Here is a 21456-nt window from a genome sequence, read left to right as displayed (position 1 = left end):
ACAAAACTGGAACAATTCATCTTTCTGTTCTCAAAGACATGGATAGCCAACTGACCATGGTTGGGCATTTAATTATTTACTTTTCAAGATTTTATTTGAGAATTTTCTAACTCTCGTAGTCTTTGACGACCATATATAAGTTGCTTTTCCAAAAACCTAACATCTAAAAATAACCTAGAATTTGGAAATTAATAATTACACACAGACACACAGGCTAGAATTTGGAAAGGTGTAGTCAGGGTCCTAAAATTAATCTTAGCACAAAAGTCTAAGCAGAAATAGCTTATCAATGTAGCAAACACTTTTATCTATCAGTTTCATTTTTAGAAGATTTCCATCTCCATGTTCTTCCCAGACTCTTATATAAACATCCTTAGAGGAGAAAGTTATTACTTAACTTGTAAGTAATGCCATCTTTGACTACTGACAGGCTTTATTAGTAATAACACTAATAATAGTAAAAATGTTAACCAAGTTTAACAAACATAATATGCAAAAATATTCTTACAGTTAGAGGAAGAAATGAGTGCTTAGTATAAACCAGGTACTATTTTGAGCATTTTAAATATATCAACTCATTTAACACTCACAATCCTATAAGGCAAGTGCTATAATTACTGTCATTTTACAAACGAGGAAACTGAAGTTAAGGAACTTGCTTAAAGTCATACAATGAGGAAGGAATGGAACCAGGATTTACTTGCACTAAGTGAAAATAGTGGGTGTTTGCAATTAACAAAAACAATGATTAAGTAAGTTCCCTATCAGTCACCTATAGTTGTTCTAAACCATTTTAGGGTTCAGAAGCTGAATTACTCCCTAGAAAACCATGCATCCAATTTCAGTGCATCCACAGACTCCCCTAAAGATCACTAGAGAGATCCAGATAGCCCAGGTTAGCTATTCCTGCTCTGGTACGCTATCAAAACCAGCCTCGCTCATGACCGCTCCACTCCAAACTCTATGCTCTTTATCTTCCCAAAGCTGCTGAGCAGCTAAGGACACAGAAAACACCAAGATCTGAGGGAAGATGAGGCCAAGAACTGAGAATGGACTCCTCTCCCTTGCTGACTGAACTTGGAAACTAGCATCAGAGAACTCTAGGGAAGAATGGGAAAGGAACTGAATGTGAAAGGAGACAGTTGGGCTTGCAAAGATCTAGGGACCTTGAGGAGAAAGCCAATGAAGTCTCCAGAAGGGTCCATGGTCTCTTTGCCAAGGAATCTAAGTAGTCAGTAAAAGTTAGCTGAATTCTGTCCTTGATATGATGAAAATGCCAGGAGATATGCTCTTCCAGGCCTCCAGAGTAGATACAGTTGTATCTTCAACCACTTGAAGGACTACTGCCACTTAGAATATTACAACAAGCAGAACTCAGTACTGATAACCCCAAATCAATCACAGGACAACCATAGTAGGGAGTTTACCAGCCAACCAAAGAACAAGCATTCAGAACAATGATTATATAGGCCAAGTGAAACAGAGCCGCTGAAAAGCAGGGGAGAAAAACCAATTTTATCCAAAAAAAAAAAAGGGGGGGGGAGGGACTTAAAAAACTTAAGAGTAGCAATGAACATGCATGTATGCAAGCACAAACATACACACCCCCACAGTTGTCCCTCGGTATCCCCAGAAGATTGGTTCCAGAACCCCCAAGGATGCTCAAGTTCCTGATATAAAATGACATACTATTTACATATAACCTATGCACATACTTTAATCACCTCTAGATTACTTAGACTTCTTAATACAATGTACATGCTACGTAAATAGCTGTTTTTTAATCTGTATTATTTTTTAGTACTAAATTTTTTTTTTTTAAGAGATGAGGTCCTGCTATGTTGCCCTGGCTGGACTTGAACTCCTGGGTTGAAGTGATCCTCCCATCTCAACCTTCTGAGTAGTTGGGACTACAGGCACATGGCATCATGCCCAGGTGAATTTTCATTTTTTATTGTTTTCTAAATATTTTCAATCTGCAATTGATTGAATCTGCAGATGTAGAACCCCCAGATACAGAGGGCTGGCTGAACATGATCAGATTTTCTGAGATAAAATAATGTGATTTCTTGGCCGGGCGCGGTGGCTCACGCCTGTAATCCTAGCACTCTGGGAGGCCGAGGTGGGCGGATCGTTTGAGCTCAGGAGTTCGAGACCAGCCTGAGCAAGAGCGAGACCCCATCTCTACTAAAAATAGAAAGAAATTATATGGACAGCTAAAAATATATATAGAAAAAAATTAGCCGGGCATGGTGGCGCATGCCTGTAGTCCCAGCTACTCGGGAGGCTGAGACAGGAGGATCGCTTGAGCTCAGGAGTTTGAGGTTGCTGTGAGCTAGGCTAACGCCACGGCACTCACTCTAGCCTGGGCAACAGAGTGAGACTCTGTCTCAAAAAAAAAAAAAAAAAAAAAAAAAAAATAATGTGATTTCTCAATTACACAATTCAGTCAATTACTTAAAAGAGAGGATGATCACTGTTGCAACCCAAATTAGTAACCTGGAAGATCAACCTAAATAATATCAAGAAATAGGACCTAAATATAAAATGAGAGCTATCATGAAAGAAATGTATCCCATATACCTAACCTGCAAAAAACAGGAGTTCTAGAAGGAGAAAACTAATTGATGAGGGAAGGAAATAGTTAAATAACAGAAGAAACTTCCTCTGAAACGAAGAAATACTTAACTCTGCACACTGAAAGAGGACATGGAGAAAAAGGTGGAGCTGATGGATACAAACACATAGGCATATGCTGGTTGGAAAAAAAAATCCCCAAATTCCAATGATTAAAAGAAAATTGGGCCAGCTTTCAGACAGCAAGAATACATTACCTACAATGGAGAAGAAATCAGAATGACATCAGACTTAACAGTAGAAGCTAGAACACAGTAGAAATTCATAAACTCCTGAAAGACAAGAACTGAAATCCAAAAATCTTAATCAAAATATCACTCCCCTTTCAGGACTAAAGAAACACATTTGAGAATGTGGCATTTCAGATCATATATTCCACATATTCCAGCTGAGGAAATTTCATGAGATAATGCTCTGAACAAACAAATGAACTAGAGCACAAATCTCAAAGAAGAAGAAAAATGAAGAAAATATAGCAAATAATGAGAGATGTGTCTGGGTTATAACATAGCTAAAAAAAAGGACTTTGGAAAGAGAAGAGGTAAACTACAAGAGAAAGTAAAAAACAGCTTAAAAGTACTAAAATATCTTAGTAAATTTTTAATGTTGGAAAGTTGAGGGAACTAGTTATATCATCTTTACAAATAGAGAAAATGTTTGAATAGAAAAATAAATAAAATTTTAAAAGACAGAATTTCCAATTTATCAATGGAGAACAACAGGAATAATTAGCAATTTAATTCAAGTAACAAACGGAAAGGAAAGAAAAAGCAAAAAAAAAATGGAAAACAACAGAAAAAATCTTTTAAAACGTATGATGAAATAAACAAAATCACATCTTTAAAAGGGAAGGACTGAATTTTCACACTAAAAGAAAAAGTGTCAGATTCGGTTTTTCAAAAATTGTTTCTAAACTAAAAAAATAAAATAAGTGATAAAGCCACTTTAAAATAAAGGAACAGACAAAAACAAAAAGAAGGTGACATAACATGATATGAGTCTATGAGTCAATGTGGGGTTTAAGATGAAAACAGTTAAACAAGATAAAGATATTATATAAAGATAAAAGGCACGTAATTCATGTAGAATAGTCACAAACCTACACATACCAAATTATATTATAGATAAATATGCAAAAATATACATTAATATTAGAAATGCAAGGAAAACTTAGAGTAATGTGAAATTATATAATGTCTGGTATCTATGTTAAAATACTCCAGACAAGAGAGGAAAAAATGAAGAAAAGAAGGCATACGTGGGAAAGTAAATATGAAGCTAGGTTACACATTCACAGGACTTTGCCATACTACTCTTGCTATTCTTAAATACTTTTGTATGTATGAAAATTGCCATGAGGAAAAGAAAGTGACACAGGCACATGGAGGAGGGAGGAAAAGAAGAAAGGAGGGAGGCAAAGAAAAGAAGAAAAGAAAAAGGAAAAGGAAAGGAAAGGAAAAAGCACAAAGATGGAAAGAACCAAAAAGAAATAAGGAAAGAAATGCCAAGATGTCTTAGATGTAAATATTTTTAGGGCAGTGAAAATACTCTGTATAATCCTGTAATGGTGGATACATTTGTCAAAATTCATAGAATGTATAACACAAAGAAGGAACCCCAGTGTAAACTACAGACTTTAGTGAAAAACTATGTATCAATATTGGCTTATCAACTGTAACAAATAAACCACACTAATACAATGTTAAGTAGGAAAACAAGGCATGGGGGTGGGGGATGTGTAAGGAAGTATAGGGAACTCTCTGTACTTACCACTCATTTTTTTGTAAAACCAATACTACCATAAAAAACAAAGTTAATTTTAAAAATTAAATTATGATGACAAACTTCATTTTTCTCTCTTAACAAAATAGATTTGATTTTTAAAAAGAAAGGGAAAAGAAAAAATACAGGGGAATAAAACAATTAATAATCTTGACTTTTTAATAGATAGCATTCCCTCATAAAATACTGAAGGTCTACCATAAAAAGTTATTTTAAGTACTACAATTGTAAAAGATACTAGTATCAAATGATTCACATCTGAGTTCTAATTTTAAAGAACTGATAATGCTCATTATTAATTTAACTAGACCCTAGGAAAAGAAATGATACTCCCATAATTAGTTTCAAAAAATACATACAACTATTACTAAATCTGGTAAAGACAGTATTTTTAAAATGAAATAAAAATTCAATGTGAAATATTAGCACACAAAATCCAGCAAAACATCAAAAGGAAAAATCACTATCCCTAATTAAATATTTATTCCATGAACAAAAAGAAAATGTACCAAAAGGGTCTATAATGTTGATAAATTAAAAGATAAGATAAAAGTCATTTTTCCTTATCAGCAGTAGTTGGTAGACAACTAGCAGTTTTGGCCACACGTAGTGACAAAGAAGAGATCTTTTCAAGGAAAGAGAAATTTTAAACAAAGAATTGAGAATCAGAATACATCTCAATATCAATAGTAGAAACTAAAAGCAAGCAACACAAGGTCTTCAGAATGCTCAAGAAAAAATTATGTCTAATCCAGAATTCTATACTCAGAATTTCAGAAGAAATCAGATTTTTTTCCTCCCTTAGCAGTACTGACTGAGTTCCCTGCCCAAAGCTGCAGTTCCCCACTCACCCCACATACATCAGTTCAAAGAGCTTTGGCTCTCCCAGCCCTCTCTCCTCTCCTTTCTTTCATCGGTTTTGGTAGTTACTCAAGGGTTAATACTGGATCAACGATAACAAGTTAACTCAGCTCTATTTTGAAATCCCATAACTTTATAACCAGGTGAAATGGACTTCACATATAAGAATAACCTCACCACTTATCTAAGAATTCAAAGAATAGAGTACCATGGGTACCTTTAAAAAATAAATTCTTGATTAAAAAAGAGAACCTACCCATAAAATGAATCAAAATAAAGAACTCACTAATCATGAAGCTATGGTAAGATGCTGATAGTGACCATGAAAACAAGATTAAATACAAAAGTAAAATGAAACCCCTGGGAGGGCCATGCCTACGGAAAAGAAAGTAAATGTTACAATCATGTAAAACTAATAAAATTGTAAAAACGAAGAACAGGATTAAATGTAAATATGCCAATTTCCATTACTTTTTGTAAAAAGGAAAGAATATAGTCTTTCAAATTGGAATATGAAGAAAAATTATGGCAAAAATGCGTTCTTTGTAATCATTTTTTTCTAAAGGACATGTTTTAAGAATGTATCTGTAGAAAATTACAACTATTTATCTAGTAGTTCAGCAATTCCATCATTCTAATTTCTTTTTCTTCTGTTAAATATAAATAAACTAATCCAAAAAGCCAATTTTTCATATGGAAAAATAAGAGTAAGGAGAAAGGAATACTTCTACTGGATACCATACTATAATATATAGATGTAATACCTAAAACAGGGTGGTACTAGCACATGAATAAGCAGAAAGATTTTTAAAAAAATAGTCAAGTAACAGATCTGCATACATACAAAAATTAAGTATATATGAAGGTGACATTTCTAATTATTGCACAAAAAAACTGATTATTCAATAATTGTTGGAACAGTCATTTAAAAGTAAATAAAATAAAATGGATTCCAAATGAAGTAAAGATTCTACTACGAAAGATGAAATAGGTACTGGAAGAAAACAAAAGAAAAATGTTTGATCCATCATGGAGCAGGGAAAGCCTAACTATGTCACACCACTAGAAATCATAAAATATAAGATATAAAAATTAAACTGCACACCAATAATAACTTTCTGCATAAGAAGGGAAAAACTGTGTACAAAGTCAAAATGACAGATAACAGATAAGAGAAAATATCTATAAATCATATCTGTTTTCTTTTTATATCTGTGTTTATTTGTTGATCCTGCCAGGAAAAAAAATGGTTTCTAGATCAAAGAACAGAGCAACTGCTACTCACAGAGCATCTCAGCCTCACTCCCCACACCCCAATTCCCCATGGGGCGATGTGGTTACACACACAGAGTGGTATGTACCACAGGAGAATACACAGACTATTCAACGCAAAGCTTAAATGAAAGTTGCTGGTGTATCTGCCCCACCTCAACTCTGGAGGGAGAGAGGGAAGGAAAGAAAGAGGGAGCCAGTGGAAGGGGATAGAGGGAGACAGAGAGAGGGAGATGACCAGGGAACTAGAAAGTGCAATGCAAACTTTGCTTTGTAATGTAAACAAATCCTCTCGGGGACAGTAGGAGAAGGTCTCTATTTTACCAACCTGGATTGTCAAAGATAAGACGTTCTCTCCAGAGCATTCTACCTTTAGGGTTGCTAGCCCTTAATCCAGGTGCCAGGGTCTTTGCTCAGAAAGTCCCTGCCCCACAGAAATGTGAAAATATTCACAAAGCCATTGCTTCCTGACAGTATCACACAGGGCTAATTTCCTAAAGTGACCCCATCTCCAAGTATTACTCAATTCTGAGTATCACCATTCAATCAAATAAGAAACTAAAATTATTCAAGCAAATTACATATATAGCAGTCCCCACTTATCTGCAGGGGGATATGTATTGCCATCAACTGGGATACGTTTCTGTTAATGTCTTCCAACCACAAATTTAATGTCTTTTCCATCTTAAATAAGTACTTATCACAAACTGTGGCCGTATTTTTGCAGTCTGAGTGCAACAGCAAAACTAGCAGGAATTTATTTTTCCTTCTTCCCAATTTTCCAGACAGAAGATTTGTTTTTACCGTAGAACTTAGCAACCTCTAAGCACATGACCCTTTTGCTTTCCTTATTGAGAACTTTCACCTTTTCACTTAAAGGAAGCATTTTATGGCTTGTCTTAGCGTATGTGAATTGCCGGCATCACTACTCTTGCACTTCGGGGCTACTACTAAGTAAAATAAGGATTCCTTGAACACAAGTGCTGCAATATAGCAACAGTTGATCTGATAACTTCTGATAACCAAAAAGGCTACTAAGTGACCCATCGGCCAGAGCACCTACAACAGGGACCTGCTGGGCAAATGGAGGACTCACATCCCAGGCTACATAAAGTGGATTGGTGTGAGATTTCATCACGCTACTCAGAACTGTGAGCAATTTAAAACATGTGAGTTATTTATTTCTGGAATTTCCCATTTAATATTTTTGGACTGAGGTTGACTGCAGGCAACTGAAACCACAGAAAGCAAAACCATGGATAACAGGGGACTACTGTAATACACTTCATTAAAATAGCATTTTAATAAAATCATATTTTTTATAGACCATTTCTAGCTAGCCACCTTTCAAGTGTGGAGAGAAGGTAAGGCAGTGAGAGCAATGATCAGAGAGGGAAGACAGACGTGTGTGGGCGGGTAGGTAGGCAGGTGAGTGTCTACCACAAAAGAGAACAGAGACCATCCCAAGAAATGGGAGTGATGTGACAGGAGGCACACAGAGGTCAAACTGAAAGGCACCTCAGGGAAAAGAAAGGAGTCCCACCTAAGTCACAGGGTAGAGACTGGCACTGGCAAGAAACAGACTCTGAGGGGAGATTAGGGACACAAAAAAACCTTGTATTGTGAGGCAAAAGCATTGGAATTTTATCTTTAAGCAAAAGAAAACCAGTGACTTAAAAAAAATAAAGCAATAATATATGGGGATAGCACAGATAACTCCGGTACATATCTGACCAGACTGAGAACAAAACCAGTCAAGTGAACCAAGTATTTATGCACCAAACTTGGTGACTTTCTTAGTGTTATCGCTCTTTATGGGGAAACTGTATTGTTATGTCAAATTTCACACTTAAGGAAATATAGCAAGTGAAGATGCTATTCATATTTCTGTTACCAAAAAAAAAAACCCATACAAGTTCTGAAGCCAAAAAAAGTGACAGTTCAATCAGGAAATTTCAAGGGAGGGGGAAAAAAAAAAAAGAACAAAGAAAATTATAGCTCTCCAGGCTCAAACTGAAACACTAATTAGACACAACATATATCTTAGGAGATAAAGAATTTGGCAAATGTGCCTTAAGTATTATAATTTAAGGTTAGTAAAGAAATTTGTGCAGGAACTTGTATGGAACTGGAGAACATTAACCTAAGTGAAGTATCTCAGGAATGGAAAAACAAAGCTACATGTTCTCACTTAAGTGGGAGCTAAACAATTGGTACACATGGTCATAAAGTGGAGTAAAGGACATTGGAAACTAAGAAGGGGGAAGGGATAAAATTACCTGTTGGGTACAATGTACATTATTCTGGTGATGGGTACACTAAAAGCCCTGACTTCAGCATTATACAATTCATCCATGTAATGAGAACACTTGTACCCTCTTACAATTATAATACATTTGAAATAAAAATTATTTTTAAAAAAGAAATTTGAAAGAAGAAATCTACTATTAAAAGAATATTTGGATTGCTTAAGCATTATCAGAAAAATCTTTGGACACGCTTTAAGTTCTGACTCAGAGGGATGGGGGTGGGGGGAGGGGATGGGTATATACCTACATGATGAGTGAGATGCGCACTGTCTGGGGAATGGACATGCTTGAAGCTCAGACTCGGGGGGATGGGGGGGGCATGGGCAATATATATAACCTGAACTTTTGTACCCCCATAATAAGCTGAAATAAAAAAAAAGAAAGAAATCTTTGAAATATGTAAGAATGGCTTTCTGAATTCTCATGAAGTCCAAGATTCTTTGTTCATGCTCCCATTCAGTTATATCCCCTATCACACAGATACATTCTAAAAAATCAAAATTAATTTCTTCTGGTAACAGGATCACAGCCACTGGAAGTAAATGCAAGAGAGAAAAGAAACATTAAACACTAAATTGGAGGCAAATGTATCAAAGTGTGACAGTAAATCGCAAGGAATTAGGCACCGTCAGATCTAGTATGATGAAATCTTTGTCAATTTGATTTCGTTCTCCTGAAACTCATTTGTAAGCATTTTTGAGAGCATAGAATATAATTTCTTAGTAAGCTATCCAACATACAAAACATAGGTACTCAGATGATTTTGACCAACAGAATTATTTGATATAAATATCAACTATTAGGTCTTATACCTAAAACGACCATGGGACAAACGTCAGTGAACTTGAGGGCTAAGTCAGAAACAAATGGAAAAAGTAATACAAGAACACAGTAAAAGAACACACTAAAAAAGATACTGTTAATTCTATATAAATACTGATGCCTCAATTAAACAATCATATATCTCTTGGGTCTGGAATTAAATATAAATGTTTTACAGTCACTTCAAATTGTCTTCAGAATATTATAAGATACTATTTTCATCATGACATAATAAAGTCTCCACTTTAATAAAAGAACATTTCCCAGCTAATTATCTAATTAGATATACTAAGTTATAAAAACATATTTTTAATCAAAATCAAATTACTCTCCCAAAGGCAAAGTTCTGTCACTTCTAAAGATATTCACAAGGTAGAATACAGACTAAAAAGGTTATTTCAAAGAAATCATCATAAGTTTCCAGCAACTGAGTTAATATCTATATAAACACTATAAATATTTATGATATTGTTCTAAAAATGTATCTAAACACATCATTTCCACCATACTAAATGAAAATCAACCCCATTATTTGATAGTTATACTTTACCATTACAATACATGAATGTTTTTAACTCTTTGTATATAATTTAGATTAAAATATATTAGAAATTTATTCATGTGTGGCTGGGTGCGGTAGCTCACGCCTGTAATCCTAGCACTCTGGGAGGCCGAGGCGGGTGGATCGCTCGGGGTCAGGAGTTCGAGACCAGTCTGAGCAAGAGCGAGACCCCGTCTCTACTAAAAATAGAAAGAAATTATCTGGCCAACTAAAATATATATATAGAAAAATTAGCCGGGCATGGTGGCACATGCCTGTAGTCCTAGCTACTCGGGAGGCTGAGGCAGCAGGATCGCTTGAGCCCAGGAGTTTGAGGTTGCTGTGAGCTAGGCTGATGCCACGGCACTCACTCTAGCCCGGGCAACAGAGTGAGACTCTGTCTCAAAAAAAAAAAAAAAAAGGCCGGGCGCGGTGGCTCACGCCTGTAATCCTAGCACTCTGGGAGGCCGAGGTGGGCGGATCGTTTGAGCTCAGGAGTTCGAGACCAGCCTGAGCAAGAGCGAGACCCCATCTCTACTAAAAATAGAAAGAAATTATATGGACAGCTAAAAATATATATAGAAAAAAATTAGTCGGGCATGGTGGTGCATGCCTGTAGTCCCAGCTACTCGGGAGGCTGAGACAGGAGGATCGCTTGAGCTCAGGAGTTTGAGGTTGCTGTGAGCTAGGCTGACGCCACGGCACTCACTCTAGCCTGGGCAACAGAGTGAGACTCTGTCTCAAAAAAAAAAAAAAAAAAAAAAAAAAAAAAAAAATTTATTCATGTGAATATGGTGGACTGGTACTTGACCTTCCCTTCAAACTCCTAGGGTGTTCTCTTAAACTGCAGAATACAGATGTTTTAAAAAACCTATCCCAGAATCCCTTGCAGCTGAAGTTCTCCATGTGACTGGGTGAGGTTTCGGACGTGTCGATCCAATGCACGAGATTTGGAAGGAAAAAGTGAGGTGGCAGTGAGGCACACACCATCATTCCACTACCTCCTTAACAGCTTTGCGAGGGGGGTGTTGAGAGTCAGAGCACAGCTCTATTTAATCTATAGGCATAATATACCTCGATGGCCATCAGATGGGAACTTATGCTCCCAGTTAGTGGGGGACTAGGTAACAGCTGGGTAGGTCAGAGTAGGAGGAGATCTTATTAAAAATATCAAAGAGTAAGAACATAGGAAGGAATTATCAGCCAAAATCCAAAAGATGAAAACACAGAGATGTAAACCCAACATTCAACACCATTTTTGTCCTAAAGGCATTTTCCATTCCAGGAAAAAAAACAACTATAAATCTAAACTATATTTTTGGTGGCATCAATTAAAAGTACAACCAGAGAGAAGAGGCCACCAGAAGAAAGAACATTGATAAACCATCCCCACTTTAATTGGAGGCCATAAAGGACTGTTGGCAACCTCAAGGTAAGAGTGAACTGGAATAAAACCAACCTTCTCTAGAACTGCAGTCAGGTCATGCACCCCTTTGAAAATCCAAGGAACCTCACACTTTCAGCTTGGATTGCCGTAGTCACAAAATACTACTGTCTACCGGCACGTGGCAGAAAAAAATTAAAAATCTCTATAAGAAAGAATCCATCGTCCTAGGTTTCAATTTATTAGTAAAATAAAATTTAAAATAACCAATCTCTAAAATAACTGTATATGACAGTATGCAGTAAATGGTAACAAGGTACACAAGGAACTATACATCACAACCAAGAAACAGCATAAAAAACAGATAATACAAATAGTCACAAGACTTCAGATATCAAAAGTATCAGACACACACTATAAAACAACTAAGGTAATTATGTTCAAAGAAATAAAAGCTAAAATTAAAAATGGAATAGGAGAAGAAAAAGGGTAAAAAGCATTGAATTTTTTTTTTTTTTTTTTTTTTTTGAGACAGGATCTCATTCTGTCACCCAGGCTAGGGTACAGTGGTGTCATCATAGCTCACTGCAACTTCCAACTCCTGGGCTCAAGCGATCCTCCTGCCTCAGCCTTCCGAGTATCTGGGACTACAGACATGTGCCACCATGCCCAGCTAATTTTTTTTTTTTTTTTTTGAGACAGAGTCTCGCTCTGTTGCCCTGGCTAGAGTGAGTGCCGTGGCGTCAGCCTAGCTCACAGCAACCTCAAACTCCTGGGCTTAAGCAATCCTCCTGCCTCAGCCTCCCGAGTAGCTGGGACTACAGGCATGTGCCACCATGCCCGGCTAATTTTTTCTATATATATTTTAGCTGTCCATATAATTTCTTTCTATTTTTAGTAGAGATGGGGTCTCGCTCTTGCTCAGGCTGGTCTCGAACTCCTGAGCTCAAACGATCCGCCCACCTCGGCCTCCCAGAGTGCTAGGATTACAGGCGTGAGCCACCGCGCCCGGCCTAATTTTTTTTTTTAATAGAGAAGGTCTCACTATGTTGTTCAGGCTGGTCTTGAACTCCTGGCCTCAAGCAATCCTCCCACCTCAACCTCCCAAAGTGCTAAGATTACAGGCATGAGCCACCTCGCCTGATCTGAATCAGTTTTAAAGGAACCAAATAGAAATTCCAGAACTGAAATATAAACAAATGAAATTAGGAATTTGATGGGTGATTAATTAATTAAATCAGGTCAAGAGAAAGTATGGAAGACAGGTCAGAAGAAATTATACAAAATGGTGAAAAATATCAAAGAGCAGGTAAGAAACACAGGAGATATATTAAGAAGGTCTAAAATTCAAGTTATGTCTACTTATATATATATATATATACGTGTATTTTTTTAAACTTAAAATCCACAAGGACAGTGAAGAGATTGTGTCAGAAGTGTTAGTGGTAGAGAATTTTCAAAAAAAATATTGAAAGACATTAATCCACAGACAAAAAATTCCACAAATTTCAAGTATCTATGTATACAAATCAGAGAAAACCTGAAGAAAATCTAAGAAAAATAGAAATTTATAAATTCTACCAAAAGAAAAAGTAATTATATCCAAATAAGCAGAAGATAGAGTGGAAATTTTACCAGAAATAGCCAGAAATAGGAAAATAATATTTTCAATGAGTTGAAAACAATACTGGCCAAACTAAGACTCTGTAAGAATAAAACTGCCTTTCATGAATGAAGGCAAAATAAAGTCACTGACTTGTCAACAAAAGGAGTCTGTAACAAGCGAATCTCTAAAATAAACTTTTAGAAAAAAATTAAGAGAAAAGAAAACATTGATATGTGGGTACGATGAAATGAATTGTGACTATGTAAAATAATAAGAGAAATAGTCTGTGAAGGATAATTGCACATAAATCAGGAGATGAGAAATAGAATTAAAATGTTCTAAGCTCCCTGTACAGTCTGGTGGGTCAGGTGAAAAGATACTAATTGATACTAGATTTGATGGTTAAGAATGTATGTTGTAATCTATAAATTCTACCAAAAGATCAGAAGTGTATATAACCCCCAAACTAGTACAGGAAAAAAATTAAATAATAAATATTGCAAAAGAAAGAAAGAGAAGGAAAAAAAACAGAGGTGGGACAAAGAGCATTTAAAAACTTATAAATTTAAACTCAAATATTTCAGAGTTTACGTTAACTTTCTACTGAGCAAATGGTCAAGATACAAGACAAAGATTATCAAAGCCATGGAGCATGCCTGTAGTCCCAGCTACTCGGAAGGCTGAGGCAGAAGGGTAACTTGATCCCAGGAGTTGGTGAGCTGTACTCCAGCCTGGGTGACAGAGTAAGACCCTGTCTCAGAAAAAAAACAGGGAGCGGGGGGTGAAGATTATCAACCTTGGCTAAAAATTTACACACTGCTTATAGAGACATATGTAAAATGTCTGAATACAGATAGGTCGAGAGTAAAAGGATGAAGAAGATATACCATGTAAAAGATAACCATCAGGAAAAGGCAGAGGAACCATCTGAAGCCCAGACCATTAAATTCCCTACCACTGGGAGAGCTAGGACTACTGAGGAAAACCTACCCCAAAGTTCCAAGGACACAAGGACTGACTAAGACCAAGGCATAGAGACAATAGACAACACCACTCCTGCCCCCATCAGCAGGCTAACAAGGGTCCAAAGGAGTCTACCTCGGGGAAAGAGGCATGACCATGAAGACACACCTTCTGTGAAGCACAGGACCAGAGGAAAATCGTAAAGCTAAGGACAAAATAGCGAAGGAGAAAAACTCTCGGGCAACCCAGCGGTACACGAAGGATAACCATAGCATCAGGAAAACTTAAGCTCTACTCAGCTCATGCCTAGAGTGACCCAAACACCCCCTCCCACCTCCTCACCCCTAAAGACCTAATGGAAGAAGGGCTGACCCCATTCTCAGGTGTGAGTATGTTTTTCCTCTGTCTCTCCCGTGGTACTATCAGCCCACAATCCCCCTGCTCACCTACCCCAGTCTTAAGACAACCACTAATTTCTATCTCTATAGCCCATATTTGTTTTCTGAATGGTGTATTAGATTGAATAATGTCCCCCCAAAATTCATGTCCACCCAGAACCTGTGAATATGACCTTATTTGAAAATAGGATTGTGGCAAATGTTATCCAGTTATGATGAGGTCATACTGAAATACGATGGAGCCAAAATCCAGTATGACCAGTGTCATTATAGAAAGAGGAAACTTTGGACACAGAGATACATGGGAGAAGGCCATGTGACAACTGAGGCAGAGAATGAAGTTATGCTCCCACGAGCCAAGGAACACCAAGGACTAACGGCAACCACCAGAGAAGCATGAACAGATTCTCCCTGGAAGGAACCAAGTCTGCTGACACCTTAAGGTTAGACTTGGACCTCCTGAAGCGTAAAAGAATAAATTTCTGATGTGTAAAGCCACCCAGTTTATGATCATTTGCTATGGTGGCCCTGGCAAACTAATACAAATTCCATAAAACTGGAAATAAAGTATCTATAGAAATTGGATAAATAAATAGTGGCATTTTCTTCAAAGGAGTGTCATACCGGACTTACATGAAACAGCATGAATCTCACAAATATAACACTTAGCAAAGAAGCCAGAGGCACAAAAGAATATATACTATATGATACCATTAATAATCAAGTTAAAAAAACAGGCAAAAATAATTATACTGTTTAGGTATGCATAATTCAGAGGAAGAACTACATGGAAATGCTAGGTATTGGCAATTCAATCAGAACAGGAGACAGCTCTAGGGAAGATGGAGGGGAGTAATTGAGAAGAAGAAAATGGGGTTTGGGGTAAAAAGAGCTGGCTTTTTTATACTTCTAGACCCAGATAATGTTCACATAGATTTATAGTAATATGTTCAATAATGCACTTGTGCTCTAGGTATGTTTAAAGAGGAGGGAAATAAAGTCACTAGTTATAGCACCAGTAACTTCTTGAGATTGATTGGCATCAAGGAAGGATTGTCCCTAAAGTCAACAGTTCCAAGGGCAGCCACTTGGTTTCTCAGCCTCGTAACTGTGGCAGAGGCAGCAGTTCCTCTGGGAGCTTGGTTGGCGGCATAGTTGCAGGAGTCACACCTGGAAGTTCACTCTGGGTACCCTTCCTTCCTCTATTCTCGCAAAGACTTTGTAATTACTTAATCCTTTTCTATTTATAATATCCAGAGTAGTTTCTCTTAACAGCACAAATATAGTTCATCTAGAAAGGTTCAAGAAATAAAACAAAGTGGAATTTCCAACATTCCAAGTAGAACAATGACAAAGCAAAGGTCTAGACATTGAACTTTAAGTTAGTGGGATCTCATTCCCAATAGATATCTTAGCATGAGCATAAAAACTAAGTATTTATTTAAGAGTTTATGGAGTTGATTTTTAACTTTTATAAAACAAAAAGGGGTGGGTAAGGAAGGGTAAAGTATAGAGGCATAGAGAGGAATGAAAACCACTATTTGTTACCTGGAGTCTCGTATTCATTTCCAAGAAGTAAAAATTCTTCTTTGAATCCACAAGGAACTCTACGGTTCCAGCTGAGGAGTAGTTTACTGCTTTGGCAAGAGCTACAGCTTGTTCTCCCATTGCTCTTCGAGTTTCAGCATCCAAAAAAATGCTATAAACACAGAAAGAGTATTAGTCTATATTTTGGATAAAACTCAAGTTATCATTTGTGTACATTACATAAAAGTGTTCTTAAAGTTTACTCAGATACACATCATCTATATCAAATTTAGAGTTCATATTATATGCTTTACATACATTTTATAATATATGCTGATTGTATTATTAAGTAAAACATTCTTAAATCAACTTTGGATTTTTATAAAACTAACATTTGAACTTTTCACATTATACTGCAACTTCAATTTACTTATAGAATATACAATAATTTTTCAACTTGTAAAATTTAACATGTATATTCAAAATTGCTTTAAGCTAAAAACTAGGAGAAAAATAAAGTCTTAGAAACTAACTTATACATTCAATCCTTATTGTCCATGGATTTCATATGTGCAAATTTGCCTACTTGCTGAAATTTATTTGTAACCCCCAAATCAATACTTAAGGCACTCTCATGGTCATTCATGAACAAGCGCAGAGAGGCAAAAAATTTCAACATGCTGAGGTTGAACAAGGTGATGCTCTGCCTTCTTATTCCAATGCTCATACTGTGAACAAGTGTCCTTTTCAAGGTCTATTTAATGCCACGTTTTTACATTTTTGTGCTTCATGTGTGTGTGTGTGATTTCACTGTTTACAATGGCCCCTTGAGCTTTGTGCTTAAGTGCTGTCTGGTGTTCCCAGCTCAAGAAGGCTGCGAAATGCCTTATGGGGAAAACGTGTGTGAGATAAGCTTACCCAGACATGTGTTACAGTCTTCTTGGCCAGAATTGTGAGTTCACTATTTATGAATTAACAATATTAAATAAGGTGCCTTTCAACAGAAACACACATAAAACAAGGTTATGTATTAATCCATTGGGAAAACTTTTATGAGCAGAGGTTCAGAGAAACCTAACCCTATATTTCCCCTAGGAGCAATTGTCCAGTATTCACTAATTTAGTGTTCATGGCACCTTTATAGAATATAACTGCCACAAATAACAAGAATCAACTGTACATCTAATAAATCCTAAAACTTTTGTTTCAAAATACCAAAATCACTTTCCAGTAGGCATTTTAAACTAAAACAGTTCCATTTTCACAGATTTTTGCTTCTGCGAAAAAAGGCTCTGAGAAACAAAACTTTTTTTCTGCTTGCAGATTAAAATTATTCTCAGATGAGTAAAATTTAGATGATATATTATAAAATTTTTATTAAACTTGCATGTACCTGTCTCCAATAATTGTTACTCAATTATTAATATTATATATAGCCATTGTCCATTTATCTATGCTATGTGCCCACTTCTTTATCAGGCCCATCTATTTTTTTTATTTTAAAGTAAATCTCAAATTAGATAGCATTTCACCCGTAGAAACTTCCATATCTGTTTCTATGAGATACATACTCTTTTGTAACACAACCACGCTTAAAAAATTAACAAGAACTCCTTAAGAGCACTCATTATCCAGTCTGTATTCAAATTTCCCTAAATATCTCATAAATATCTTTATAAGGTCCAAACACTACATTTGATTGGTTTTTGCATCTTAAAACTCCTAATGTGTAATGTCTTCTTACTATTTTTTGGGGGGGGGGGGGCAAGACTGGTCATTTTGTGTCTCATTCCTCACATTCTTGGTTTAGCTGCATGCAACCCCATGGTGTCTTTTAACATTCATATTTCTACTTCGTGTAAACTACTAGTTAGAGCTAGAACCCTGAACAGATTCATGTTGGATTGGAGTGGGGGTGGGGGCAAGAACACCTCACAGATTGGAAGTATATTTCCAACTGTCTCCCTCTGGATGATATCAGGATGGGATTAGATATTATGAATCTTATTTACCTATTATAAACATAGTCATGCATTAACCTAATATATAGGCATAGATGACATTTTAGCAATAACTGGCTGACAAAACTAATGCAACCAAAAGAAGGAAACCCAACTAAAGATTACTATCACAACATTTGGAGAATCTCAGTGTAGTTGGGTAAACTCTATTTTTGCCCAGTTTGGTCTTGTCCTTTCCCTTGTCATAACTCTGCTAATGATACTCAAAGATATGAGCAACCCTAGCACTGCTCTCAAAGCACAGTGGTAGATTCTTACCCTAGGAACTGAAAACTACATATTTTACTTATTTTAACATTTCACAGTGCACAAATACATATCAAGTCACTATTAATAATCAGTTCTAGTTTTTTCATTTTGATCCCTACTGCTTTAAATGTTCTTTTCTTCTAAATGAATAGGTCAGATACTGATATGAAAAACTTACATTTCTAAACAGAGAGAAGAAATAAATAAAAATCATGATTCAAAGTTTCCAGTGTGTGGAGGATTTCTATTCCAGATAAAACTTAAGTAGATTTTAAATAAAGAGAGAAAGTTAGTTGAACTGGAAGTGATAAGATAGGCAAGAAAACACAAAATTACAAAAGAAATATCTACTACTATTCTATCAGAATCCTTTCTCTCCTTCTTCCACACTACAGTACTAAAATTTTAGTTGAGCACATGGTTGCTTAAGGAAAAAAGACATTTCCAAGCCTCCCTAGCTAAATGCCCAACTTCAGATCAATGCAAAATAATCAACACTGGCAGCTTCCTGTGTCGTACTAAAGAGAGGATTCCCTTTGGCCTTTTCTTCTTCCTTCCTTCATATAACCTGATCCCAGGCCATGAGATACATGTTCACATGCTGTGTAGGCTACAGTGGGCAGTTCTTCACAGCACACTGGTTGGTTTGTAAGTGCAAGCATCCCAAGAGACAGGAAGTGGAAGCTGGCAGTTTCATAAGGCCTGGGCTGGAAACTGGTACAGCATTTCTATGTATTCTATTGGTCAAGCAGTCACAGAGCACAGAGTCAAAGGGAGTGGGTCACAGACCCCTCCCCTCACTGCTCAATCAGAAAAATGTCAAAGGATTTGGGGACCATGTGTTAAAACTATTATACAATATTTTTTAAAAATAATATAACAAAAATAAGGTTTAATTTTTACCATTATTCTATCTTTGAAAATTTACTCTTATGTACTCATATTAAAAATAAAAAATAAAATTTAAAAAATTCACTCATATTCACACCTATTCTTTTAAGAAACTATAGCCACATTGTATCAAGACAGGTTAGCTACACTAATTAAAACTACAATTGGCCATATCTACTAGTGCCTGATAATTAAAAATAACAATGTACACTCAACTGAGGATTTTTAAGAACAAAGAGAATATCGGAATATATATAATACAAACCTAGCATCAAAATAGAAATACAGCTCCATGAAATTGCTACACCAAACACATACAAGGTGGCCTAAAGAAGTACCCAAAGTGACTCTGATAAATCAAGGAATTTCCAATAAACACACCCCAGAAGCCCTTTCATGGCAGGATAAATTCAGGATCAACTTTATTTCTTTTTTTAAGAGATGGAGTCTGTTCCGTTGCCAAGGTTGGAGTACAGTGGCGAGATCATAGCTCACTGTAACCTCCAACTCCTGGGCTCAAGTGATCCTCTTGCCTCAGCCTCTCCAGTAGCTAGGACTCCAGGTAAGCACCACCACACCTGGCTGATTTTTTAAATTTTTTGTAGAGACAGGGTCTGGCTATGTTGCCCAGGCTGGCCTCAAACTCCTGGCCTCAAGCAATCCTCCCACCTCGGCCTCCCAAAGTGCTGGGATTACAGGCCTGAGCCACTGTGCCCAGCCAGGACCAACTTTATGAAACCTTCACCAACATATAGGAAAATCAACTCCTCCTTTTATTGGAGGAGTTGTCTACTCAACTTTTTCCTGTAATAAAAACCTATTTCTTTTTCAAGTATTCCCTCACTTTTATGTACTAAAGTACTAAGGAAAATCAAGTGACAAATTCTTACTTGTAAAAATATGCACGAATAGAGTGTACGTGAATATTAAAGCAATTTTAGCCAATAAGAAAAAGAAACATAAAAAATACATAAAAACAGGCTATTTTATAAATGTTCACTAGAAGGAATTCTTACCTTGGTGCTTCTTCCACCACCTTCTGATTTCTTCTCTGAATTGAGCACTCTCTTTCATTAATCCACAAAGCATTCCCATGTTTGTCACCTAAAACCTGAAAGAGAAACACCGTTTGAAAAACACATAGCCACAGCCACAGAGTATGTGCCCAGTTAATATTTTCCCTATGCAACATCTCTTAATTTTTAATACTCAAAATTCATAGGACATACATACCTCTCAAAATATTCTTTCATTTCATATTAATAGAGGAAAACTTTGTATTTACAACACCCAAACTCAATAAAACATTTTTATCAAAAAGATTTGAGGAAAAAGTTTTCTTTGAAAACTTTTGTCAAAGGATTTGTTTTACCATGAGTAAAACATCAGAATCAGTTGTACAAATTTTGTGAAGGGCACAGAGCATCAATAAAGGGAATATAGTTCTGGATGTCAATCATGCTTAGGAGAGCCACCAGTGTTTTTATAAACATCTGTTTGTTGTTAACATTATTAAATGTCTGTTGTTCAGGAAATGATATTTTATGCATTTACATCCAATATGTAGTCTGTTATTTACACATGGATGTCTTTACTGCGGTTTATTTTTGCTATAAGAAACTGGTAAAATGCCTGGAGTTAATATGTAACACATTATAATTTTTCCCATTTGTAATACAGGTTGAGCATCTCCAATCTGAAAATCTGAACTGCTCCAAAATCTGACACTTTTTGACATCACGCTCAAAGGAAATGCTCATTGGAGCATTTCAGATTTTCAGATTAGGGATGCTCAACCAGTAAGTATAAATCCAAATATTACAAAATTCAAAGTAATTCAATATCCGAAACACATTTGGTCCCCAGCATTTCAGATAAGAAATACTCAACCTGCAGTGGAAAATATGCTGGGATGGCCAGATGAAATACACGATATCCAGATAAATTTGAATTTCAGATGAACAATGAAAAATTTTTTAATAACTGTGTTCCAAATACCACATGGGACACACTTTTACTTTAAAAAAAAATCATTGTTTATCTGAAATTTAAACTTAACATATATATTGGCCGGGCGCGGTGGCTCACGCCTGTAATCCTAGCACTCTGGGAGGCCGAGGTGGGCGGATCGTTTGAGCTCAGGAGTTCGAGACCAGCCTGAGCAAGAGCGAGACCCCATCTCTACTAAAAATA

The 21456-nt window shown here is 36.3% G+C and overlaps 1 protein-coding gene across 11 annotated transcripts in view; it reads right to left on the bottom strand.

Annotated features, from left to right (window-relative positions):
* The window catches only part of PCCA (propionyl-CoA carboxylase subunit alpha), a 360250-nt gene that overhangs the window by 201919 nt on the left and 136875 nt on the right, over positions 1-21456 (bottom strand). For all 11 annotated transcript variants that reach the window (XM_069467608.1, XM_069467610.1, XM_069467606.1 and 8 more), the window contains 2 exons: positions 20280-20374; positions 16124-16274 (listed from right to left, as the gene is read on the bottom strand). In XM_069467608.1, coding sequence (XP_069323709.1) covers positions 16124-16274; positions 20280-20374 — 246 coding nt within the window. The remainder of the gene's footprint in view (positions 1-16123; positions 16275-20279; positions 20375-21456) is intronic.

Source organism: Eulemur rufifrons, chromosome 4, assembly GCF_041146395.1.
Source record: "Eulemur rufifrons isolate Redbay chromosome 4, OSU_ERuf_1, whole genome shotgun sequence".
Taxonomy (NCBI): Eukaryota; Metazoa; Chordata; class Mammalia; order Primates; family Lemuridae; genus Eulemur; species Eulemur rufifrons.
This window is presented reverse-complemented; position numbering and strand designations above follow the sequence as displayed.